Raw genomic sequence first — 27,583 nt, 5'->3', positions numbered from 1 at the left:
TGGTGAACTCTTAGCTCACATAGGCAAAAATTGAGTTGTTGAAGCTCAGGCCTGTTTCCATCTCTCCCAGAGAGAATCTCCACAGATGTCCAGTTCAGATGCCCTAGTGAGGTAACAATACCATCTAAGTTTTAGCAAAAAGGTCTTATTAAAAGAGGAAAGCAATCTAAGAAGGCAAAAGGACTTAGGATGACAAATAGTGCAGTGAAGAAGAAAGATCTATGCACAAACCATCTGAATGATGCAATAGAAAGGAACCCTTAGAGCTCGAGGAAGTCAGAGCAGATATTGGAAAAATAGCTGTTGTTTTCTTCCTAGAACACTATTTAAAGTAGGGGAGTCGTGTGTCACATCATAGGTAATGACTGGTTGGAAGAAGGTGTGCTTTGGTGGGGAAATCCAGGGCTATAGGAGTTGCTATAGCAACCAGTCTTTTCCCCCAAATCCATTGCCTTTTTTTCCCAACTCTCACCTTCAAACTTCCTAATATTATTGACAGTAAATGGAAAACGGAACCCCTGTTCAGTTCTTCCAGTTCATGTCCCCCTCTGTCATTTCATCCTAGTTTTTAAAGGGGCAGCCAAGCCCAAGCCTATAAAGGCCTTTTGCTGAGTGGCCTACTGTAGAAATTTCAGTTCTTATCCCTGCTTAAAAGCAGGGATTGCTATAGTTCACCCCAAAGCTAAGGTTAGTCATCCTGGACCCTGTCATTATTTTTACTTAGTATCTATATAGGAATCTAAGAAAACTCTAGGAAAATCTCTCTCCCTTCCTTCTCCCTTTCTTACAACCATCTTTGAGCTTCCCTTGTTTTTTTTTTCCCCTCACTCCCTAGGAGACACTGTCAGTCCTCCTCTGATCACTGCCTAACCTCCCTTCCCACCCTCCTGAAGGGCAATTAGCTGACAGTTCCCATGGGCCTACCTAAGAGGAAGCCCCAGTCCTTCTTACTTCAAAACAACAGCCTTTGCTCAAACTGAATTTTCCAGGCTGAAGGGGATTTAAAAAAAAATCCGTTTCATTTGTAACTAAAGGACCTAAAAAAGGGAAGTTATAGATGACAGGACAGAAATTGCAGGGATCTGATGTGAATTTTTTTCCCCTCAATGGAGAAAAAGAAAGATAACAAATAAGAGATAAACCAAAAAGAGATAACCACTAAAAGTTTCTACAATGCTTTTTTCAGATACCATTTGTGAGATAACTCTTGTTAGTATTTATTTTGACGTGGAAAAGATGTCTTCCCCGTTAAGAAACTATGAGGTCATACCTCAGGAAGATAACGTCAACTGTAGTTAATGCAATTCATCTGTATTCTGGCTTTGTCATCACTCCATATTCAAGCATTCACAAAGTCCAGCCTTGGAGTCTCTTCCTGAGACATTTGTCCCCACCCCAAAGCCCAAGAGTCCAAAGCAGCGATCCCAGCAAGCACCAAATACTTTGTCCCGCATGGATCAGTAGCTAATTGCCAAAGTGGGGAAATGGCTTAAATAGGCATCAGATTTGCTCAGTTCAGTGACAACAGGAAATGTCACAGATTTTTTTTAGGGGGGGAGAAAGGAGCAATAAATGGTTACAACAGTGATAGCATCTGTACTTGGCAACTGTGTGAAGGACCATTCCCAAGCTTTCCTGCTTCTCGTTTTTCAACAATTCCATCGGAATGTCCTATCTCACTGATTAGAGTAAGGTGCTGAGAACATCAGGGAAAGGAGATAGTTTTGCTGACAAAACCCTTTTTCCCCCCACATCACTTTGAAAACAACAGTTATCTCCATCCTGAGGTTTAGGGGGTTGGGCAAGGCAGATGATTTTGTTTCCCTCTGGGCCTATGGAAGAGTCGCTGCAGTTTTTCAGAACCCACTCTGAAGCTCTGCTCCATACCATACCCAGAATGAGGAGAGTCCTTTGTTATGACTTCACAGCAAGCCAAAAGTAAACACACTCTCTCATTTTCCACGGAGAGCTCTAACCCCAAATTGTGAGCTTTGGCTTCCTCAACAACTGAAGGGAAGGCGGCCTTTCCCAAGAAAAGGAATTCTTTCTAACCCAACGTTAAGGAGCCGATTGAACATCCAGGAGCAAATTTCCAAAGAGCCTTCCTGGCAATTACTCATTAAGCAATGATGCCACGGATCACCTGAGAGACCCAAACCCCCCTTGAACAATGAATGACATAAATAAAGCACAAAGAAAAGATTCCTCCTGCAAACACCTGCACTTTTAACTTACAAAGCACATTTCAGGACACTCACAGAAATCTGCTGCTCAAAACACATCATACTCAGAGTTCACTAACATCTAATTGGAATATTCTTTCCTAAAATGAGCTGTGATCAGACAGGTGCAAATTTGAATAAAGAGCAAAACAGAACTGTGGAGCTGAGCTCCACAGAGCTTTTGTACATGCCAAAGACACATCTTATTTCTCCCGTGCTTGCAACAATCTCTCCATAGGATTGGAGACCACCTCCAGGCGCCGGATAAGAAAAAAGCAAAATATAGAAGAGACTTACCAGGTTGGAATTGGTGGCATTGGAATCATCTTCTGGGAAGGGAATATAGATCGCTAAGGCCACACAATTGGCAAAAATTGTCAGTAAAATAATGATTTCAAATGGTCTGAGGAAGGGAGTTAAGGAAATTACTTCCAAAGAGAGTATGCACAACACAAACATACACTTTTTTTAAATTAAAGATTCATAAGAATTTTGTTTAAAGAATACATTCCAGGCCCCTTGTATTCTGAAAAGAAACATATGCCTTTTTAAGTGCTTCTAGTGGGTCCCCGCCAAAATTCTTCCTAATATGTCAAAAGCAGTGAAGGCCAGTCGCGTGCCAGAGTAAACAGAAATTTCTAAAAAGTTTTTTTTTTTCCACTTTTCTGAACATGGGGTTGGGGCTGCCTTTTGAAAGCAACAGCAGTTTCAAGCATCTTTCCCATTGCTCACAGATCACCTTTTGCCCCTAACAGGGTTACACTTGTTCCTTAGTGACTTGATAAAATAGGCTTGAAGTTAGAACCCTTTGGTGAAGAGTGGGGAGGAGGATTCTCAAGTCACCGAATGTTAAAGCTGGAAGGGATCTTTAGAGACCATCGATTCGATTCTAACTTTGTTCATCATGGTACAGTGGAAAGAACACTGAATATAGAGGCAAAGATGCACCTGGGTTCAAATCGCATCTCTGACCCTTCACACTTTTTTAGCTATATCATCTTGGGTAAATCACTTCACTTTTCTGAGCTTCAATTTCATTCCCAGCAAAATGGGGGTGATAACATTTGTAGTACCTCCCTCATGACCTTACTGTGAAGATCAATTAAGATAACACTTGGGCTTCGCACACAAACCCTACCACACTGTATAAATGTCAGCTATAGTTAAAGCAAATAGGGTAAAGAAATATTAAGTGGTTTACCCCAGGTCACATATATGGAACTACCAAGATCAGAGTTCAAATCCTCCCAATACCAACCTACTCTAGTGTTGTTTTCACCAATTTGTTATGCAAGGGCACTTAGAACTTCTCTTTGGGGATGGATTTCTTTCCTTATAAAGCATTTTGTTCAACATGCTAAAGATAATGAAACTCTGCCCAGCTGCAGGTTGGTTTAAATGCTACCTCTTGATCCTGTGTTTCTCATCAACGTAATGGTCCATAGAATCTCTTTAGGATCTAATGGTTCATTTAGCTCTGGGAGAACTTTAGAGAGCAGATCAAACCAATTCCATCCAATTTTTCCTAAGGGATGTAGAGAAGTAGTCTGAATTACCCAGGGTCACAGTAGGGAGCAGAGCTATCCTAGCTATCTTAGATAATGCGCCCACCCATTTAGCTGGTGTTACCTGTCTCTCTACAAAAGTGGGTGGTAGTTAGATCATCACACCAACCATTATCAGTCCAATCTCCATCCAAACCCAACTATAATGACCCATCATCCTCTGCAGTCAGGACTGGTATCAAACAGGATATCATGTCAATAAAGCTAATCAAGATAGATAGGCTGAAAGATGGAGGTTAGTTACATACTATCTCGGGGTTACCTCCACCCATGGAGTCAAGGATTATTTTTAACCACTTTCTCTACTAATGACAGCTTTTGAGTCCTCTTTTCCTGGCAAGAAGCAACAGGGCCACCTACCTGTTTTCTTACCTATCCATCTACCTTGCCTAGCTCCTAGGAATTTCACCAAGATCTACCACTAAGAGCTCATCTGTTAGTGCTTAATATGTGTTTATTAATTGAATGTTTCTCCTACCAGTCAAGTAGGTCTTTGTGAACTTATAGATCTCTTTGCTTCTCTCTTCACCCCTCTCAATCTTGACAGGAGCTATTACTGAGTATACCGAGTATCTGCGCTACTGGGAGGTCTAATAGATTGGCCCTTGCTCATGATTAGGAGATGAGATTCAAAGGGAGTCACTGGTACAAGCAAAAGATCTTGCCTAACACCCTACCTTAAGACTTCGGCTACTTTGGTAGCATTCAGGAAGAATTTGAGTCCTATAATAACTGCTATCCATTCTCCACCCTTGAATGTAACTCAATTCTCCGTCCAATTAATTTCTTTCTTTCTGGCCTGGCTCTTACTGCTCTTCTGCCTTAGAACCAATACATGGTATTGATTCTAAGTTGGAAGGAAAAGGGTTTTTTAAGAGCTATATAAATGCTAGCTATTATTATTACTGAGAAAAGTGTTTGAATGAGATTCTTCAATTCATCCTCATATGGTATAATGCCAAAGAGCCCCCACCATCACTACCACCAAACTGCTTTCAGGTGCCTGCCTATTCCTTTGCTCTCTATTAAGAAGCACAATAGGGAACTATGAATACCAATACCAGAGCACTGGGACCCTGAACTGAGGGGTGACAGTGGCCAACTTCTCCTTTTTCTAGGTTGATATTCTCTTTAGTACCAGAGAGAGGAGGCAGTTAGGTGGCTCAGGGACAGCTGGGTGGCTCAGTGGATTGAAAGCCAGGTCTGGAGATGGAAGATCTTGGGTTCAAATCTGGCCTTAGGGCAAGACACTTAACCCCCATTGCCTGGCCCTTACCACTCTTCTGCTTTGGAACTAATGCCCAGTATTGATTCCAAGATGGAAGGTAAAGGTTTAAAAAAAATACCAGAGAGCTTGGGTCATGAAATTTCCCCCCAGATCTATTAAGAATAAAGGAGGAAAAGAGAAGGACAAGGAGAAAGGCAAAGAAAGATCCAGCTAAACAAAAAAATATGCAAATAGCTCAGAAAATGTCTGAGGCCAGATCCGGTCTTTAGGGCTGGCTCCCAATCACTGGGCCACCTAACTGCCCCCAAGATGAATTAGTTCTACTACCTGGTACACTGAAAGGAAGAACAGACTTTGTCTAAAGTGTGGGCTTGGGCAATGACTTAAAGGATGCCTACTTGAGCCATCTTACTCAAGTTGCTTTTCTCAGGCCATTTTTTCACCTATAATATGAAAATATTATCCCTGCGTACTATACTTCACAAGGTTCACTGGATTGAGCCTGGGAGGGGGACCTCAGAGGTCATCTGATCCAATTTTCTTACTTTATAGATGAGGAAACTGAGGCCCAGAAAGGTTTTGGTCAAGATAAGATATGTGGCTAAGATTTTATCTTATATCCTTTAGGCCAATACTCTTTTTCCTATACTATGCTATATTGAATAGGAAGAAAATATTGTGCAATCTATAAAATGTTATACAGTTGTCCTAAAACATATTATTATTATTTCCTATTTCTGGAAGTTAGGCATTGCCTACAGATCCCGCTTAGGTTTGGGGGTTTCTAAGGACTAGTATTATCCAGAGTAATAGATTGTAAGATAATTGACAGCTTGGAAGGGACCTCAGACACTATCTAATACAATTCCTCCTCCCCTCTACAGATTAGGCAATTGAAGCCCAAGAAGGTTAAGTGATTTGCCCAAGCTCGTAGAGACAGTAGACACTGGTGGCAGAATTAGTAACCCTCTGACATCCCTTTTTCTCCCTTATTCTTAACAGCTCTGGGAGGTAGTTTCATGACCCATTCCCTCTGGTATGATAGAGACTATCAGCCTAGAAAAAAGGGCTGTTGGCCACTGTCACCCCTTAGTTCAGGGTCCTTCCTAGGGCTCTGGAAAGGGCTCCTTGACCCATTGCTTCTTCCAATTAATAAACACTAACAAAGGGAGGACAGCACAAACATACAATCCAGACCACTCCAAAAAGGATATTTCCATTCAACAATGCTTATACATGCTCTTCGGATGGGGTTTTTCAGGGTCAGGCACAGCAATGCACGGGGTGGGCGAGTGGCTGTTGTGCTTCCTTGTTTCTTCTGCTTCCCATACTGCTGCCGTTTCCGCTGAGTAGAACTGGCGGTGGAGATGGTAGCATTGCCAGCACTGCCCATCAGCTTGGCTTGCCGGGCAGCATCAATGGCTGCCTGCCATGATAGGGCCGCTCCTGGGGTGGGGATGTGCTCAGGAGCAAGCCCTGCCGCGGCATTGGCATTCATGTTGGCATGAGCTGGCCGAGGGCTCCCATAGTTGGAACCTGCAAAAGGAAATTGGAGAGGATAAGAAGGTTACTAAAGAAGAAAAAGAGGAGCACACAAAAGGTTCTGGGCCATCAAGTCTCAAGATTTCTTTCAATCATCACCTGAATCTAGACTAATGGAAGAACTGTACTGAGGATTAAGAGATTTGGGGGCTACTAACTCCCTGGATGATTTTAGGTAAAAACCCTTAGTTTCTGTGTCCAGTTTCTCAATGGTGAAAGGAAAGGCTTAGACGAGGCTTTGGGTCTTTCCATCAATATAGGTAGGTTCCTTGCAAGTCTGTTGTAGTGTTAGGTCTTCCAAAAAGCTTTTTCTGATATTGCATCAAGAATACATTCTCAAAGAAGCTAGGCGGTTCAGTGGATAGAGAGCCAGGTCTGGAGAGGGCAGGTCCTGGGTTCAAATTTGGCCTCAGACTCTTCCTAGATGTGTGACTCTGGGAAAGTTACTTAACCCCACTTGCCTTCCCTTATTGCTTTTCTGCCTTGGAACCAATGCAGTAAATAGGTTCAGATTAGTGCAATTAATGAAGACCCTCAAATGGTCACATTATTTGAACTTGCATTGAGTAGTTCCATTGGTCTGGAACCAATGAGCACATTTTACATAATTATAAATTCAAATAGTGTGAATTCAAATACATATCACAACCTCAGGGATCGATTATTCACACTACTCAGGACCTAGATAAATATCAAGGATGTGGGATCTTATGAAGGCAGGCAGTCAACATTCATTCTATTACACTACAAGCTTTGAGGAAATGAAGAGGGGTAAAGAAACGTCTCAGGGAACTTAGAGTTTAATGGGGGGACAACATGCCAAGAACTATGTACAGACAAGCTACACATAGGAGAAGTAAGAAATAATCAGACAAAGAAAGGCACTTCCTATCAAAGGTGGTGATTGAACTGGGATTTAAAGGAAGCCAGGGAAGGTAGGAGATGAAGAAAAAGAGAAAGAGCATTCCAGACATGGGGAATAGCCAACAAAAATACCCAGAGTTGGGATAGGAAGTGTATTGTTTGAGAAATGGTAAAAAAAAAATCTGTCACTGGATCACAGAGTACAGTACTTGACGGAGAATGAAGCATAATACAAAGACTAGAAAGGAAAGGAGAGGGACCGCTATATGGCTCAGTAAATAGACAAACAGGCCTGGAGATGGGAGGTCCTGGGTTCATATTTGACCTCCGACACTTTTTAGCTGTGTGACCCTGGGCTAATCACTTCACCCCCATTGCCTAGCCCTTACCGCTCTTGGGTCTTGGAACCAATGCACAGTATTGATTCTAAGATAGAAGGCAAGGTTTAAAAAAAAAACTTAGAAGAAAATATCAAGGAGTATCAAAGGCTGCAGAGAAGTCAAAAAGGATGAAGGTCATTAGATCTAGTCATTAAGAGGCTGTCAGCAACTTTAGAGAGAACAGTTTCAGCTGAACAATAAGGTCAGAAGCCAGACTGCAGAAAGTTAAGATGTATAAGAGAAAAGGAAGTAGAAGACTCCTATTGTAGATGGCCTTCTCAAGGAGTGTTGTCACGGATGGGAGGAAAAACATGGGACAAATAGTGAGAAAAGATAGAGGTTTTTGAGGATGGGGGAGACATCGCCATGTTTGGAGGCAGTAAGGAAGCAACCAGTTGACAGGGAAAGACTGAAGATTAATGAGAGTGTGGCGATGAGATAGGGGACAGTTTGCTGGAGAAGACTGGCTATGCATATAGAGAGGTTTGCCTTGGCAATCAGAAGGGCTGCTTTTTCCCATGAAACGGCATGAATGACATGAGTATCTATGCAATATGGAGTCCATTTATCTGCAAATTAGAACAAGACCTCACTTCTCCCTACTAAACTTGTAAGAAATTCCTTGATTTTCAAATTGAGAGATTGTCTAAGAAGAGCCTAACCATATTATTCCCATTAACCCCCAAATAACAATTTATTGAAAAGATGGCACTTTATTATGTCCTTTTATCTCATCACAATGTAGGAGTCTGTGCACCCAAATACATCCTACCCTTTCCTGCCTCCAAACGCTTACTTATACTGTGCCTAGAATGTCTTCTCTGCCCCTGTGCACTTGGTGAATTCCTGCCCATCCTTGCAAGTCTGTTGTAATGTTAGGTCTTCCAAGAAGCTTTTTCTGATATCGAATCAAGAATACATTCTCAAAGAAGCTAGGTGGTTCAGTGGATAGAGAGCCAGGTCTGGAGAGGGAAGGTCCTGGGTTCAAATTTTGCCTCAAACTCTTCCTAGATGTGTGGCTCTGAGCAAGTCACTTAACCCAAACTGCCTGCCCTTCCTTATTGTTCTTTTGCCTTGATTTTGATTTGATTGATACACAGTATCAATTCTAAGTCAGAAGGTAAGGATTAAAAAAAGAAAGAATGTCTTCACTCAGTTCTTGAGTAGCATTTTATTTTATACTTAACAGTTCTATATGTATCTTCTCTAAAGGACAAGATCCAAACAATCCTTTGTGATCAGTAGGAACGGCATCCAAACAGTTTCTTAGTATTATTAGTATCTAATGCTTCTTACTGTTTACTTCGACTTTTTCAGTATTATCTTCATTTTATGATTTAACTTTGCAAGCATCTTTTTTAGCCACTTGCTTATTTTATTGAGGCTAGTTTAGTTAAATATAATCTGTAAATCCACTTAACTGAGCACATGTAAACTGCAATATGCTTAAAGAAAACAAATAAGTGAGTGTCACCATCAGCCCCTCCAGTTCTGGATTTACCCCCCTTCCCTTAGGATACCACAGATATCATGTGATACGTGGCTGCCTGACATATGAGGGTACCAAATGCTCAGATATAAACTGAATTTTGTCTTTCTTTTTTTGGTGAGATAAATAGACTACAGCACAACATTCTGAACACACTAGGCACCTGATCGAGATACCTTTTGAATTTGGATGAATGAACTCTTAATAGTACCCAGCAATTTCCTGCTAGAGTCGAACTTAGAACTCACAGCTCTTCAGATTCTGTACAATTGTTCAGTCCCCTCCCCTCTCTGAAAAAATGAATTTGCAATGCTCCTTGGCAAGGCACATATGAAACATCATATATATATATATATATATATATATACACANTGTCACCATCAGCCCCTCCAGTTCTGGATTTACCCCCCTTCCCTTAGGATACCACAGATATCATGTGATACGTGGCTGCCTGACATATGAGGGTACCAAATGCTCAGATATAAACTGAATTTTGTCTTTCTTTTTTTGGTGAGATAAATAGACTACAGCACAACATTCTGAACACACTAGGCACCTGATCGAGATACCTTTTGAATTTGGATGAATGAACTCTTAATAGTACCCAGCAATTTGCTGCTAGAGTCGAACTTAGAACTCACAGCTCTTCAGATTCTGTACAATTGTTCAGTCCCCTCCCCTCTCTGAAAAAATGAATTTGCAATGCTCCTTGGCAAGGCACATATGAAACATCATATATATATATATATATATACAGAGAGAGAGAGAGAGAGAGAGAGAGAGAGAGAGAGAGAGAGAGAGAGAGAGAGAGAGAGAGAGAGAGAGAAGGGAGCACAGCATTATAGCAGGAGAACATTTTAGTTCCTTGCTATTAAATTAAGGTACATTTTTCAGCTCCATTCTGCTGTGACCCCTCCTTATACCCTCCTCTCTTTATTTTTTAACCCCTCATCTTCCATCTTAGGATCAATAGTGTGTATTGATTTCTCTCAGTGGTTTAAGAGCAAGGCCTAAAAGCAAGAGGTCCTGGGTTCAAATGTGCCCTCAGATACTTCCTAAGTATGTGATCCTGGGCAAGTCATTTGACTCTCATTGCCTAGCCCTGACTGCTCTTCTGCCTTAGAGCCAATACACAATATTGATTCTAAAATGGAAAGTAAGGGTTAAAAAAGATTAAATAAACAATACTTTAAATTTATTACTTCATTTTTATCAATAGTTTAACCATTGTAATTATACCACGAATATCACAATGGTACAATTTGTTAATGGTACAGTCTTTTGGCTCTCACTAAAGTAAAGGTTAAAGTGATTTGCCAACAGTCACATAGCTAATAAGTATCTGAGCCTGGGTTTGAAATCATCTTGATTCCAATTCCAGAATTCTATTAAAAAGCTCTATGTATAACTATAGATATTGATATAGATATTGATACAGAGCAATTAAATCACTCAGTATTTATTAAACACCTGCTTTGTGCTAGGCTTTGAGCTAAGCACCAAGAACACAAAAATACATAAAAGATAGTCCCTGTCCTCAAGTACCTAATGATAGGAAATATACAGAAATATTAATATTCTATGTTTTGATTTAAAACCAGCATTATCATTATCCACATGCTGACATGCCACATTAAAAAAAATTTTAGTGAAAGCAATGTGATTGAATAAATTTCATTTTTTTTTCATCTTAGTTTAAAACATGGGTTTTTTTGGTTTTATTTTGCTTTGTTTTGAACCCTTATTTTTTGTCTCAGTATGGGTTCTAAGACAGAAGAAAGGCAAAGGCTAGACAATCAGGGTTAAGCGCCTTGCCTGGGGTGTCACAACTAGGAAGCCTCTGGGGTCAAATTTGAACCCAGATCCTCTCAACTCCTGGCCTGGTGCTCTATCCCTTGTGATACTTGCCTGCTCCTGGTTTAATACTTTGTAATAAATTGATATGAGCATCTAGATCTCAGTTCAGTTTATTTTGAAACTTGGCTTTAATGTCTGGCATAACAGAAAATGATCAATTACAAAGATATGCAGATTCAAACAGAAGAGTATTACATGTCCTTTCTAAATTGTGGTTATCATTTTTCAGTCTGATCTACCCATTACACAAAGGTTTGCACTGACATTCCTTATTGTAGTGGGCAGCTGGGTAGCTCAGTGGATTGAGAGTCAGGCCTAGAGACAGGAGGTTCTGGGTTCAAATGTGGCCTCAGACTCTTCCTAGCTGTGTGACCCTGGGCAAGTCACTTAACCCCCATTGCCTATGTATAATTCAGGATCCGCCCTGAAAGACATGGACTTAGTTGTTGAACAATAATCAAATAAAACAATTACATGAAGCAGCTGAAAAAAAAAAAAGAAATTCCATATTGTATGGAGTAGCTAGGTGGTTCAGTGGATTGAAAACCAGGTCTAGAAATGGGAGGTTATTGGCTTCAAATCTGGTCTCAGACACTTCCTAGCTGTGTCACCCTAGGCAAGTCCCTTAACTCCAATTGCTGAACCCTTGCCATTCTTCAGCCTTGAAACCAATACTCTAAGACAAAAGGTATGGGCTCTTAATAAAAAAAAATTAATTCCATATTGTAAATTTCCATATTGCCTGATATCAATCAGCCATTCTCGTAAGCTAAATGAAAAGTATTACATTTTCAGAGTTTTAACAAATGGTTTCAAAATTCATTGAAACTCTTTGGAAGATTTTTAAAGGGAATGGCGATTCTCTTTCCAAGTATGTTAAGTTTGCAAATGTTTCTACGGGCAGAGGTGAGGGCACATCATTTTGGCAACAAAAGATCAATCCTTAAAATATCTTTCGAATCATAATGGCACCATGCTGGCATTAGCTACCATCTAAAGACACATTACATACTTGGAGCAAGGTTCACCATTAAAGAGAATGGATACAAATCCTTATTTCAAACAATCTTGGTCATTTTCATTTTCTGACAACTTCCTGCAATCTGACTAGATCATCATCCTTTTTACCTTGTAATATGGCCAATCGAGAGTTTGTGCTGGGAGCAGAATGACCGTGAACTCTGCCGTTTCCTCATTCCTTTCTTGTGCTCCTATTAGTCGTATTATCCTCAATTTGTGGTTTAGCTTTGCAGGAATCTCTTTAAGCTACTTGTTTATTTTGTGAAAGCCAGTTTAGTTGAAAACTAATAATATAATCTGTAAATCCACTTAACCGGGCACACATAAACCACTGTAACATGTAATATATTGTAATATTTTTTTAACATTGTAATATTCTTAAAACAAACAAACCAGGTTTCGGCAACAACTCCTCTGAGTTGTAGAGTTCCTACTCTCCCCTTAACGCAATGCAAGGCTTTCTGACAGACGAGTGCCAGTGTCAATCCTAAGATTAAACAATAATGTAAAGCTTCATGTCTTTCTTTTATAGATTGGAAAAATATGTGAATGAAATAACTTCTGTCTGCACCCAGAAAGACTATCTGGGTCTCCCCTGAGGGTGAACACACACCACTTTGGAGCTTTTGACTTAGAGTATAAGCCTGGAGGAGGCAGAGGTTTGTAATTCTTTTACTCACTTTCTACAGTGCCCGGCACAAACTCAGCTTTAACCAATGAAAACAACCTACTTACAGCCACTTTCCTTTGAGTTTGGAACAAGAAGATGCAAATACTGAGTTCAACCACTGGGAAAAGGGTCACTTTGAGACCTCCTTTGTACAAATGGCCATCATTCTGCCCCGCAGTATGAGCCATTTTGCATCAGTCTATGATAAGATTCCTCCAGCTTCGCAGCTTCACGTTCTCCCTCCCTCCAAAGGTCCTACAAGTGAAATGGGGCTCTATTTCAGGGAAGCAGTACTATCTGTAAAGAACCCTGAGCAAGAATCCATGCTCAGGCCTCAGAAGACCGCAAGAAAAGAAGAAACAAGGCACCAGAGCCCAGTCCACCGAAGTATTTGGAAACCCTTCTGGGTTCTCCTAGCTTTTTAATATTTGTACTTTTAAAAGATATTAACACTGAGGAAGCCTAATTAGAAACCAGTTGAGGGCTTTTAAATCCATCCAAAGAGGCTGGCTAACCAGGTAGGGAAGAGCTACAAATGCAAACCTGAGCTGTTCTGTCTTAATGATCCTAGAAGTGTTCCTAGTCAACTTCCTCTCTCACCTGACAACCATGCCTCTTTGCCTCTAGTCCAGTATTCGGGGCCACAGGACTCTGAGTGTGAAGAAAGCTAAGAGGCCATTTAGTACAACATGAACTGAAATAGGAATTCCTTCCACAATAAACCAAAGTGGTCATCTGGCCTTGACTTCAAGACCACCAGTGAGGGCGAGTCTACTACCAACTGGGGCCGCTCATTCTATCTCTGGACAGTTTTAATTGTCAGAAATTGATCCTTGCATTGACCCCAAATGTGCTTCTGTAAGTTCCATTCATGGCTCCTTGTCTTGCTCTATGGTGTTAAAGAGGGGGAAAATCTGATCACTCTGGTACATGATAGATTTCCATATGCTTGAAGATGACTATTATGTCCTTCCCACTGAAGTCTTCTCTCTTTTGGTCTAAATATCTCCGAGTCCCTTCACCTGATCCTCCATCCCAAGCCTCCTCACCATCCCAGTCAATCCATGAGGGAGATGTTTCTCCCTTTTGTCCCATTAAATATTTATTAAGTACCTACTAAATCCTGATGAAAAAGGAGGAGGGTTGGGCGTGGGGCTAGCAACCCCACCCTGTAAAAACTACATCTGCTAAAGAAACGGCAACCTAAAGTAGGGGCAGCTGGGCTAGCTCAGTGGATTGAGAGCCAGGCCTAGAGACGAAAGGTCCTAGGTTCAAATCCGGGCTCAGATACTTCCCAGCTGGGTGACCCTGAGCGACTGTGTGACCCACTGCCTACTGGTTGTGGCCCTATGTTCCTAGAATGGAGTCCCAGGATAAAAAAAAAAATATATATATATATATATATATATATATATATATACAGAGCACTGTATTAATGATGGGGTATTGCATAAAGTCTAGAAAATATTTGGTCCCTGTCTCTATGGAGCTTATAATCTAGTAGGTTTTTAGATGTCAGCACAGATTGTTGTAGTCAATGGCATTATCAAATTAATACATTTAAACAAGATGTAAACAGTAAAACAATGAGTTACTCAGAGAGTAGATCATCATTGTCCCAGTCACGCATTTAAAGGTGCTCACCTGTAGACAATCTTATTCAATGATGGAGGGTTAAGGTCAGTTGGGAAAGAACCCCCTGCTCAAAGATTGGATTGGTAGGAGACCTCATTATCACCTCATTATCACTCGGATTCCTCTATTGCATCTTGGTTAAATAGAGAGGCAGGTGGAGGTTCGCAAAATGTGGCCTGGGGGACCTAGAGACCTAAAAGGGTTTTTAGGACTCTCAAAATCAAAACTATTTTCATAATAATACTAAGATATTTCTAATGTGGTAAATGTCAATGGATACAAGCCACATAGAAAAAGCTCTTTGGATGTCCTTAATGGTTTTTTTTAAGATGGAAAAGGTCCCTTTACAAAATATTTGAGTACAACTGCTCAAGGATATGGAGCACTTGCAGTAAGGAAGACAAATTCCAAATTTTGTGTGTGTGTGTGTGTGTGTGTGTGTGTGTGTGTGTGTGTTATGAATGACAGAGAGAGGAAGGTGGATGGAATGCAGAACTTTGATTTCATTGATGTAAAAAACTCCCTGAGGTTAAGGAAAGACCTCTCCTATGATTCCTGAACTAGTCCCTGCTTAGTAAGTACAGTTTGTAGAGCTCTGGAGTTGGCGTGTAGAAGATCTGAGTTCAAATCCAGAGTGGAGATATTTCAATATGTCAACATGCTTCCTAAAAAGTTCAACCCAGAACTGAATACAACAAATAATCTCACCTGAGCACAGTCCATTACCTTCAAACTCTACATAATCTCTGTATTAATCTAATGTAAGCTCCTACTATAGATTCTAGCCTGCACATCTTGCCCCACAGCATAAGCAACACCGATGGTCCACTGACCTCAAAATGGCACCAACGGTCAAAGGCTCCAACATAACATTGTCGACAGTGGAATCAGAGTGAGAGCAGAGATGGCACATACAGTGGGGATGTGTGCAGGTAACAGATCTCTCACTGGGCCTCAGATTCTACCTGTGTCACCTCTAGCAACCTGCTGCCCTGGACAACCATCAGATTTTCATTTACAGTAGTGCTGTGCATGCCTCGAATATCTTTCTTTGGTGCTGTGGGCTGTGTGGTCTCCCTAAGGGGAAGCCTACTAGGAGCCATTTCCCCCATCTTAAAGATGGGAAAAAAAGGGGATTTCAATGAACATCAAGGATGATCCTAAAGAGAATAAGAAGATAGGAGACATCCCAAAAGGATAAAATGCAGCCTTAAGAGAATGATGTGTAAGAAGGGAGGGGGCACCGTTGCCAGGAAACCAGCTTCAGTCTTTTCTTGACTGTTCAAATAGTATTATCTCAGGTCTTTTTCAGCACATGACCGGCCCCTTTTCTTCCTGTAGCTGCTTCCCATTTGTTTCAGCTACCTGCTTTCCCCTACCCCAAGCCTGAGAGGATCTCCAATATGTCTCCCTATGCCTCATCAAAATAATTGGCATTCCCCTATCTTTTGGCCTCAGCTACTACAACTATGTGTCCAGGCTGCCCAGGATCAGTTATATTAACTCTAAACCCTAAGATCGAAAGCATACAACACCCAACACTGAGAGGCACAAAAGGACCTAAAAGTCATTATCATTGTCTCTTCCCTGGATCTAGTATGCCGGTTCTGAATATTAAAAAAAAAAAAAAAAAAAAAAGATAAAACACCCCCACCCAAAAGTAGTCTCAACCTCTTTTCCATTTGTGACCTCTTACTATATAAACTCCTCTGGAGACTATACTTAGAGGAGTAGATTTGAAATAACAAATAATAGTAATGACAATAATTGTGTTTTGCATGCACCTGAGGCTCACCAGCTGCTTTATTAGCTAGCAAGCATGAACACCTCCATTTTACACATGGGAAAACAAAGACAGAAGCTGCATGACTCACCAAAGGTCACGGAGGGAGTGAGACAATAAAGAATTCTGCAGAGAACAGGGAACCCAGAGCAAAGTGGCAGAATATACTTCCTTCTCCACAGGACAGAATATACAACACACACATGTCTACTACCCACCTCACCGGGCTGTTGTGAGGGAAAATGCCTCGAAAACATTAGAGCACTATATAAATGTGAACTCGTATTGTTTTTACACACACACACCCTCGACTAGGCTTTTAAGAACAGAAGGCTGGAAATATTGCATTTCTAGCACCGAGATCTTGTAGTGGGCTTGGTATCTATGCTAAAAGCTGCTTTCTTCCAATGATCTCACAAACCTTTACTAACGAGTCCCCATTAACTCTCCTGTTACCACTAGTATGTGTCTTGTCTGTAACGCTACCAACTCCCTTTCCTCTATGTCTGATGGCCATCTTGAATATGCTTACTTTGAAAAGAACAAAGTATATTTTTAATTGCAAAATATGTATCCTTTTGTCAAAACAGAGTCCCGATTTTTGGTTGGGAAAATATGGTTCTCCTATCAATATAAAGCAATCATGAGTCTGAGAAGGATTCAAACCTTTATTTCACATAAGAAATGTCAGTTCTAATTTCTTCGTGTAAAAGTGGCACAACATTTTTCCTTCTAAGCACCCCCTTCAGCATGTAACCAAATATGTCAGATACTATTTTTATTTCTAAACTCAAGTTTCCTCTTCCTTCACATACTATCTACAGCATCTTTTTTTTTCCCCACTACTTCTTCAGGACTACTAATCAAAACCCCATCAGCCCTTAACATAGTCCCTTAAGAATATTTTCTGTAAACCTTGGCCTTCCTACTCCTTCCAGCCCTGTTCCCGAATCTTGATTCTTCAAGAGCCTGATTCAATCCCAAGAAACACGGAAAACACTAAGAGTTTATAAACTCTGCTGGATTGGGGGTTGAAGTGGGGACACAGAAGAGATTCTCTACATAGGCTCATTAGACATGTAGCTAAGGATCCCGAAGATGAAAAACAGAAATGAGATGTTTAGTCAAAGACCCTTCACAATGTCTCAGTCTCGGGTTCTTTACTTATAAAATGAAGGGAATGAAATAGAGGATCTCTGAAGCCTTTTCCAGGTCTTTGATCCTTACTCATTCTAGCTACGCTCCTAATTCAATTTTAACCAACCAATATTTTTTTAAACCCTCACCTTCCATCTTAGAATCAATACTATGGACTGATTTCAAGGAAGAAGAGTGGTAAGGGTTAGGCAATAGGGGTTAAGTGATTTGCCCTCAGTTACACATCTAGAAATTATCTGAGATTGGATCTGAACTCAGGATCTCCCATCTCTATGTCTGGCTCTCAATCCACTGAGCCACCTACCTCCAAGAACCCCAGGAATGGCATTGTTCTCTTGCCCCAAACCATGGACCCTGCTTTCTGCCCAACCCCTACGGCCATCATCAAAATGAATGACTGCTATTGAGGAGGCTTCAGCTTCATTATCCCAAACTGCCTCCCCGCCACTAATCTCTGACCAACCAGCATCAATAAACAGCTAAGCCTCAGAACTCTGGCAGTAACAACACCCCCAGAAAAATGTCCTCCTTCCAGCTCAGGCTCTATAGCCATCACCTGAGGAAGCAACCCCTGTGAAGAAGGGGTCAACCAGCCCTACCAATCGCCAACTAATTACCAACCACAGCGTAGGCTAGCCAGCTTAGCTGAGGCAGCAAAAGAAACAGGAGTGGCAAGTACGAGGTGGGTACCTCTACTGTCTCCCAGAGTTAGGTGGAGACACCTGTGTGCCCAAGAGCCCCAGGAAGAGTCATGCTTCTCCCTCATCCCCAGCCTACTTGCCCTGCTTCCAGCACAGGCCCTAAAGCCATCATCCAGAAAATCTACCCTGGAGGAGAAGCAACCTGACAACTGCTTCTGCCCAGTAAGGCAGACTCCACCTCCTCAGCAGTTACAGCTACTGAAAACCTAGAAAATGGTGCTGTCAGATGGTTTAACATCAAAAAAAGGAGATTTTTTTTATCAGTGGACATAAGATTAAAGAAGAGGCAATACTACCTCCTTTATCCTGTACCCTAAGGACCATCTAACTTACAGCTTGAACCCCATTCATGTTCTGCTAAGAATTTGAGCTCCTTAAGAACAGAACCTGCAGTTATTTTCTATTTGTATTCCCAGTGATTATCACAAAGTTTCTACATAGTAAGCACTTAGCAAAGGCTTTTTCACTCATTCAACCCAGCACAATTTTGTATCCCTCCCTTTTCACTTTCTCCTGGTGTGTGTGTGTGTGTGTGTGTGTGTGTGTGTATGTGTGTGTGTGTGTGTTCCTGTTCTAGCAGCACACATTTATATAGCATTTTAACATTGAGGGCTCTCCTCATAACAACCCGGGGAGGTAAATAGTGAAATCATGATCCTTCATGCACAAGTGAGGAAACTGAGGCTCAATTAACAAGTGAAGAGACTTTTATGAGGTCACACAAATGGTTAGCAAGTTTTAGCACTACAATTCAAACCCAGATCTCTTGACTCCAAGTGCAGGGGTTCTTTCCACTATAAATGGCTTCTCAGGCTCTATTTAGAGGTATTTATTTGTAGTAATGTAGGAAGAGGAACAGAATTGCGATCGAGGCTCTAAGGTTCAAATCCCATCTCTAATATTTACTAGCTATGGAACCTGGAGAAGATCACTGGATGTCTTTGAGGATGAATTTCCTAATGTAAAATAAGGATCCATAAGATCCTTCCTAATCTAAATTCTATGATTCTATTGATTTTTCTCAGGTTTCTTCCTTCTGTGTTATTTCCATGATTTCTTTGCTCCCTTCTCTCCACAAGATATGATCTCAGCATTGCCTCGCCTGTCTTATGTATAACAAGCTCAGAGATGACTAAAGACCTAGCTCAAGATGCATAATTAGTTGTGATCTAACTCCCACCAGTTAGGAAAAAAAGAAGAAGAAGAAGAAGAAGAAGCCTAAGCACACAAACTGGCTTTCCCATCTGACTCTCCTCATTCCTGGGGTGAAGAATCACACTCATCACCAAAGAAAGCAAAGCCAAGTTGAGGAAACCGAGGCTCTATGAAGCTATGACTCATGCAGGATCACAGCATTCTTCAGATCAGCACTGGGATTTAAACCCAGGCCTTCTTTCAAATCTAATGTTTTCTTCCCCGAATCCTGCTTTGTAACAAGACAACTAGATTAGCCAAGAGTCTCGAGAAAGAAAACTTTGATCTCTGGCAAAATACACTTGAGTCTGGAGCACTGCCATGGAGGTGAAGCATCTAACATTGTATCACTGATGGCTTTTCTTAGCAGAAAATAATCATTCTACGAGAAAAGCCCAATTTTCAAATTATAAAAACCAATTCAAAGCTCCATCCCTTTGGCTGCCAGCTGAAAATTTTCCACGGGGTATCAGTGAGCTCTGGCTCTTGTCTCAGTGTTATTGGCCCTCATAGTCTCATCTCACAACTAGCCCCAGAGCTCTGACTTGGGGAGTCCCCACTGCCAGATTACCCAATAGCCTGGTGCAGAAGATAACTTCCATTTGTCAAATGGCTCAGCTCTCCTGGGGTGAGTGTGGGGTTGGAAAGAGAAACCCTCTTCCCCCTTCAAAAGTGCTGCTGGTTCTCAGAGAAACCGTGTACTTAAAAGGAAGCAAGGAGCTCCTCTATGGAATCAGGGCTGGGAGTTCAATCTCCTTGGACTGGCTGCACTGGTGTCTTGTGAATCCGGGTCACAGGGTCTGCTTATGGATATTTTTGTTCTCAATTATAAACTCTCAGAGAGGTGAAGAGTGAATCCGGCATTTCTTCATTATCTGCCTAGCATGTAGCGTTTTAAAAAGTAGGTTACTAAAGTTATTTGTGTGTAATGTACCATGATCAGGGATGAGAAAGGTGCAAAAATAAACAAGACATGGATCTTGCCCACAGAAAGCTTAAATTTTGTTGTTTAACTCCTTATTTTCTTCTTAGAATCAATACTGTGTCTTGGTTCCAAGGCAGAAATGCTGTAAGGGCTGGGCAATGGAGGCTAAGTGTCATACAGCTAGAAAGTGTCTGAGGCCACTTCTGAACTCAGTACCTCCCATCAATGGACCTGGCTCTCAAACCACTGAGTCACTCGGCTTTGCAAGAGTTTCTATTCTAACTACGGAAAGTAAATGAATAAGTATTCCTTGTCCTTGGTTAATTTCCTCCCCCTTTTTTTAAATAAAACCCTACCTTCTGTCTTGAATTCAATGCTAAGTATTGGTTCTAAGGCCAAAGAGGGATAAGAGGCAACTGAGGCTAAGTGACTTGCCCAGGGTTACACCACTGGGAAGTGTCTGAGGCCAGATTTGAAACCTTGAACTCCCATCTCCAGGCCTGGCTCTCTATCCATCCCATTGAGCTACTTAGCTGCCCAGTTTGGCCTTGTTCACAGGAGGTGTTTAATATACATTTGATGACAATAATGATGAGAATGACAATGAAGACAGAAGGATACTTGGTAGGGTCAGACTAATTTTCCCCCAAAGGATAGATTTGAGCTCTTAATGCCAGGTGGAATTTGAAGGTTTTAGAATAAGGATTTCTAGGAAAAAATTTTTCAAAGAAACTATTTTCTGAGTGGTTTGGTGGTTAACTAAGGAATGATACCAATGACTAGGCAAAGGGAGAAAGTGACTGTCACTCTTCTACATAGTGCGTGAAAAGAATACTGAATTTTAAGTCTGGGACTCTACTATTTAGTACTTGGGTGAGTAATGACAGTTCATAGGGCCTCAATTTTCTTCTCTGTAAAAATCAATCAATATTTATTAATTATCAACTATACAGCAAGAACTATATTCATTGCTAGAGATACAAAAAGAGGCAAAAGACAATCCTCCTACCCTCAGGGAGCTTACAACCTCAACGTGGAAACAAATCTCAACAATGCAAGCCATATTCAAGAGAAATAGAATCAACAGATGGAAGGCACTAGAGGCTTCCAGATGAAAGATGGGATATTATTTAATGGAAGCCAGGGCATTCAGTAGTCAGAGTCGAGGAAGGAAAGAGTTCAGACATGTGGACAGAGAAAAATGCCCAGACATGGGGGAGAGAGAAAATACCCACTACCAAGAGATAGAGTGACTTGTTCATGGAACATCCAAGAGGCTAGTGTCACTGGACTGAAAGGTATGTGTCAGGGCAGGGGTCAGCAACGTATGGCTCTTTCTGCAGGAGCCATAAAGTCAATTTTTTTTCAGGCACTGTTACAGGAGCGGCACTGTGAGCACTGTACGGCTCTCATGAAATTACATTTTAAAAAGTGTGGCGTTTAGGCTCTCACAGCCAAAAAGGTTGCGGGCCCTTGTGTCAGGGAGTAAGATACAAGATTGGAAATGTAGGAGAGGGCTAGGTTATGAGAGACTTTGAATGTCAAACAAAACATTTTGTAATTATTCCTGGAGGCAATAGGAAATCACTGGAGGGAAAAAGGAGAGATGGAGGGGGGAGGGGAAGGGAGAAGAGAGAGACAGAGACAGAGAGACAGAGACAGAGAGACAGAGATAGAGAGACAGAGAGGCAGAGAGGGAGAGAGACAGAGACAGACAGAGAGACAGACAGAGAGACAGACAGAGAGACAGAGAGAGAGAGAGAGACAGAGAGAGAGAGAGAGACAGAGAGACAGAGAGAGAGAGACAGAGAGACAGAGACAGACAGAGACAGAAACAGAGACAGAGAGGTGTGGCATGATAGGACTTGCCCTTTAGGAAAAAAAAATACAGGGAATCTTGAAGGTGATATCTAAGGTTCCTTCCATTTCTATGATCTTCATCATTGGAAAAAAGTGGGTTATTCTGCTGGTTATCAGGAAGATGCTCAAATATCTTAGTGCTATCTAAGGACCCCAAAAGTGGGACAACTATAAGAGTGAAGCATATGAAGCTGGCCATAACCCTGTGGCAACATTGCTCTCTTTAGAATCTTCCCAGATATCAGTAAAAGCATAAGTTCACACCAAGGAAAAAGGGAGAGAAGAATTGCAAATTGTCTCCTTTCTAGAGCCCTGATGCTCCCTCTCTCTTTGCAATTAACTCCTTTTTACAGGAACTGCTTTCTCACATCATGCAGATTACCCAAGTTGTTTGCAAAAGCCCCAACTACTGATAAATAAAAATCTGGCTGTTTGCCCCCCTTCAGTTTAGAGTACAATATCTGGGGCAGAAATGTTTTAAGTTCTCTGTTTGACAAAGGCCAAATAACTAGAAAATGAGGGGCCATCAATCCTCACTCTCCAGTAAGTTACAAAATAAAGGGAGATTAACAAGTAATGCTTCCTCTAGTGCAGGGAGGGAAGGGAAGAAGGGAGATAGCTGGGAAATTTTATGTAGCCAATAAGGAAATTAACTAATTAAATGTTTTGCTAAATAATAGGAGAACCCAATAGCACTACGGAGATTATTGGACCCTGAAACTCTCTCAACTTGCAATTCCAATGGCATGGTTGGTAAAAAGACCTTCTATACTTCTCCATACTATAATTAAATTTATGATGAAGAAAAGATATGGGACTTGAGGAGTGCAATAAGTTGTGTACTTTGTTCTAAGTGGCAAAACTGATTTAGTGATAGTGATAACTTTCACTGATTTAGAAACAGAAGGATCCACTGTAATCCTAACTAACTGAAATCCCAAAAGGCTACCCCCATACAAAAAAAGTTCTACAAATGGCAACAACTAAAATTCCTTTGTGGATATTTTCCAAAAATGTTTTCAGTATGACTGACTGGCAAGTTGTTTTGTTGTTCTTCTCCCTCCCCCCACTTGCAAACAGGAAAACTAAAACTGAATGCCACTAAAGCAGGTTGGACCCCTAGCTACCTGGGAAGGATCTAGATCTGAGAATAGAACTCTGTATTACTTCCCCATAGCTGAGTTAATAAGCTGGTGCTTTCTAAATACATTTCACATAACCCTGCTGTTCTGGGCAACGTAAATACAGTCCAGGACTAGGACTTAGACCTCAGGCACCAAGCCCAACCAGAATCGAATTCTACATGCAGAGTATCTTCTGGTTGTAGAAAATCTACTCACTCTACCCTGATAGTGATAACGTTTCATTTTAAAATTTAATTTATATTTTCTTTCCTTTTCTTTTTTTTAAACCCTTCTATCTTAGAATCAATACTCAATATTAGTTCCAAGGCAGAAGAGGGGCAAGGGTTAGGCAACTGGGATTAAGTGACTTGCCCAGAGTCATACAGCTAGGAATTAAGTTCAGATTGGAACCCAGGACCCTCCTGTCTCCAAGCCTGGCAGTCTATCCACTGAATCACCTAGTTGTCCTTCAATGTTTTCTTTTTAAGAAGTTAGAATGTATGTATGTATGTGTATATATATGCATATATATATATTTAATATGGTATGGTCAGACTTCAAAAGATCTCATCACCAGGTATTTACTGACCTGAATACCCAAATTAATCTTTCCTTTCTGATATTAGAGAGAGAAAAACTGATACTACCCTCCATAATCACAAGATCCTTGACAATGAGAATAATGTCAGCCAACTGGTACTTCTCCTGTGGACATGCCCAACCACTGAAAGATGATATGAGGAACCCAAGAGTGAGAAAATATAAACCACAGAAGAATTTTAGAATTGTCTATCAACTGCACAGAAGAAAGTAAGTTTGGTTTGCTTGTTTTTAATTTGGAATGTTAAGACCAACCATAATTTTGGCACATGATTTTGTTGTGATTCTTTGGTGTAAACTACTGAAGGGAAAAAATATGAAAAGACAATGCTAAACTCTCCCTGGGAGAACAGAGACATTTCTGGAATCGGGGATAAAGACAAATGTACCAATTACATACCATTTAATTGGCTGAGGAGTCGAGGGTGCTGAATTAATTTTAAAAGTTTCTTCCCTCATTCCCAAACTAGGCACTATAATTCTTATTCTCTCTCACTGAGGGGCTCCCAAAAAGCACAAAACTCAGACCACAAAAGTATAACCCCAACCCCAGAAAAAAATGACCATTTTTTTGCACATGGGAACTAGAGTACATGCATCAGTCTAGATGGGTCTTTGACTTAGCTGCTTTAGAGGTTTCTTGGTGTCTTTTTTCCCAGCATAGAAGAGTCTGGCCCCAGCAGAAGTGGCACCAAGAACACTACTGCAAACCAGGAGAGAAGTGGCATTGTAATCCCTCAGAAGCCTACATTTTGCCCCAGAATCTGACAGAAGAACACAGACCCTAATAGTAGCAGTTGTCCTGGCCTGGCACAGAGGGTAACAATTAACCCTGGCAGAGTGGGCAGTGGGCATAGACATGGACCTCAGCAGTTCTGGCCAAGGGACAGCTAGCCCAGCTGACAGCTCCGATGGACAAAAATGCAGACTCCAGCAGCACCGACCCAAGGAGAAGGAGCAGTAGGTACAAAGAGAAGGAGGGGACACAGACACAGGCTCTAGCAGTAGCACAGGACAGAGATGCAGATCCTAGAGCTAGTAGATGATGGAGAGAAGCCTGGGTTCCAGCATTAATCTAGAGACAGAAAAGTTAACATTGGCATGTGCAGTGGCAAAATGCAGTCCCACTGTAGCCCACTGCTTTCTGTAATGAAAATAATGATTGACTTCTTCACATTACTGCCAGTACAGTATTCAGTGTTTATTGTACAACTCCTCCCCAGGGGAGGGCTTGAAGGACCAAGAGGTGCCATCATTGCAAAGGAGCTTCCATAATGGAAACAAGGTAGAGGTCTAAGTGTCTGAGTAGTCCCCACAGAAAGAGGAGTCTCCCAAATGCCTCTCATTAAACAATGATTTCATTTTTGATTACTCCTACTTTAGGAGTCCACCGGGGAGGAGGACTAAGATGTTTGGCCAAAGAAAACAAAGGAGGTGATGGTACAGGGCAATTCTCTTCCACCTGTATGGGGGACTGGTGATCATGGAGAAAGTGTCATCCTCTTTGCTATAGTCCTAATGTTCCAGGTGCTACTCCTACTTGAGGTCATCTTTTGCATTGAAAGTTCCACTGTGAACTACAAAGATTTGGCATCATCCACATGTTCCCGACTCATGATGAAAATTAATGACTCTGAAAGAAATGTTATTATCTTTGCTGTAAGTCTATTTTGGCCAAGTCACTTATGGTCACTTTTTTACATTGAGAGACTCACTGTGAAAAATGCAAAGATTTCTCATCATCCACTGTATGGACCTTATTGTTTAGATCTCTTACGTTCCTTGAAGGAACCATTACATCATTTTGTTTTAGTTTCTTTGGTTGTTTCTGTTTGAAGTTTTCTGCCTTCCTCTTTGAGTCCTGCCTATATTAGGGTTCTTGAACACTGGGAATCATGGTTTACCAGTAATAGACATCCTCTGGAAGACCTTACCACTAAGGAATGGAATGTGATAGAAACAATATATTAACCTCTGCCCCAATTCAGTTTAGGCTAACTTTTCCTTAAAAGATACCAAGATATTCCACAAGTCATGATTGACTGTGGGGACTAAGGGCTCAGACTGCTGACATCACTTCCTGAGTACAAAGTAGTCATGAGAAATCAGAGTGGGGGGGGGGGTGGAATCTCAGATGATTGATTAAAGGATTATGATGGGAGCTTTGCTCAGATGAATCAATTCAAAGGGTTCTCAATGACCATCTTTGTTAAATATCCTTCTCCCACTATGACTAAGTAAATCTCCTTTTCTTAATTATTGAATGACCTACCAGTGTTTATTCATTTCATAATGAACCCAAATTACCAGGGAACTGACTTGTCAGCCCAGACTAGAATAACTCTCATTTATACATTTCTTAGGGTTTCCCTAGAGGTCCCAGATAGTTAGTACTTCCAAATAAGCTTTTTTAGTGTTTTGTCTAATTCTGTAAAGTATCCTCTGTGTAATTTGAATGGCTAGCACTAAATCTTTAAATTAATTTAGGAAGAATTTAGTAATAAAATTTTATTGACATGGCCAAACCATGAGAAATGAATATTTTTTTTCAATTATTAAAGCATCTCTCTGTTGTTTTTTTTCCAAATTAGACAGTTTTTAGCATTTTTTTCTGACATTTTGCAATCCATAGTCTCTTCTTCCTACTGCTTTCCGCCCTACTCAGGAAGGTAGGTAATATGATATAGTTTGTACATATACTATCACATAATATATATTTCCTGCTTGTCATGTGAAACAAAACACAGATTGCTTATACTAGAGAAAAATGTATTTTAAAAAATGTCTTGTAGTTGTGTCAATGTCATATATTCCAAACAAGAATTTATTAAGCAATTACTATATGCTCTTATGCATAATATAGTTTTCTGTATTTGTCCTTCTCAACATGCTCAAATGCTTTGTTGCCTTTATCTGAGATCATGATTTCAACTACTGTTTTTTATAGTTTCCTGAAGCGTAATAGATTTTGCTCCATATGCTCATTTTCAGTCAATGTGGCTCATGTTTGTAGTAAACTGGTTTTTAAAAATATATTCTTCCATTCTCTTTCTTTTTATTAGGAAATTTAATCCCTTCACATTTATGGTTATATGGTTATGGTTTGCATTTTATTCCATACATACAAAAATATGTTTGTAATATGTAATAAATTATATTTCAGTACATTTTTAAGTCAGTGCTTAGTCCTTACCATTTGCTTTCCTTATATTAATCTGAATCCCATCTCTCCTAAACTTCTCATTCTTCCTATTACCCTGACAAATCTCACATTCCTTGAATTTACTTTCATTATTATTCTTATCCCTCCTTTTGTTTGTTTACTCTTCCCTTTTCCTGCCCAGATAAGGATATTATATCATATGTTCCTTGCCCTGGTTCATCCAATCTATTCTTTCAGTGGCATTTCACCCTTTTCAAACTCATTTCTTATTTCAGAATTCCCTAAAATCCATTCCCAAGAATATTAATTTTTATGAAGGCAGCAGGAATCAGTGGGAATTATTCAGTAACCTTAGTCATGGACAATTCAGCTGCCTTTTTATTGATTATCACTTAACTTGTTTGATGTTCTGCCATTCTCTCTTTGACTCTATGATCTGCTATTCAAACTTCTCTAAACCATATACCTTCCAAAATATCTAACCACTTGTTCCCTTTTGTGGGATGCATGACTTTGGATAATATAGACTGATCTCATTAATTGCTCAACCTCCCCCAGCAGAGTTTGTTGAAGTACCTTATCTAAAACCCCTTCTCCCCAGAT

General features: G+C 40.7%; 1 protein-coding gene across 1 annotated transcript in view; it reads right to left on the bottom strand.

Annotated features, from left to right (window-relative positions):
- The window catches only part of CACNA1C (calcium voltage-gated channel subunit alpha1 C), a 1,013,247-nt gene that overhangs the window by 768,815 nt on the left and 216,849 nt on the right, over window positions 1-27,583 (bottom strand). The window contains exons 2-3 of the mRNA XM_044679095.1: window positions 6,228-6,551; window positions 2,520-2,623 (exon numbers count right to left, since the gene is read on the bottom strand). Of these exons, the coding sequence (XP_044535030.1) occupies window positions 2,520-2,623; window positions 6,228-6,551 (428 nt within the window). The remainder of the gene's footprint in view (window positions 1-2,519; window positions 2,624-6,227; window positions 6,552-27,583) is intronic.

The sequence above is a fragment of the Gracilinanus agilis genome, chromosome 5 (assembly GCF_016433145.1).
Source record: "Gracilinanus agilis isolate LMUSP501 chromosome 5, AgileGrace, whole genome shotgun sequence".
Taxonomy (NCBI): domain Eukaryota; kingdom Metazoa; phylum Chordata; class Mammalia; order Didelphimorphia; family Didelphidae; genus Gracilinanus; species Gracilinanus agilis.
Note: the sequence above shows the minus strand (reverse complement) of the source record. Positions and strands in the feature narration are given on the sequence as shown.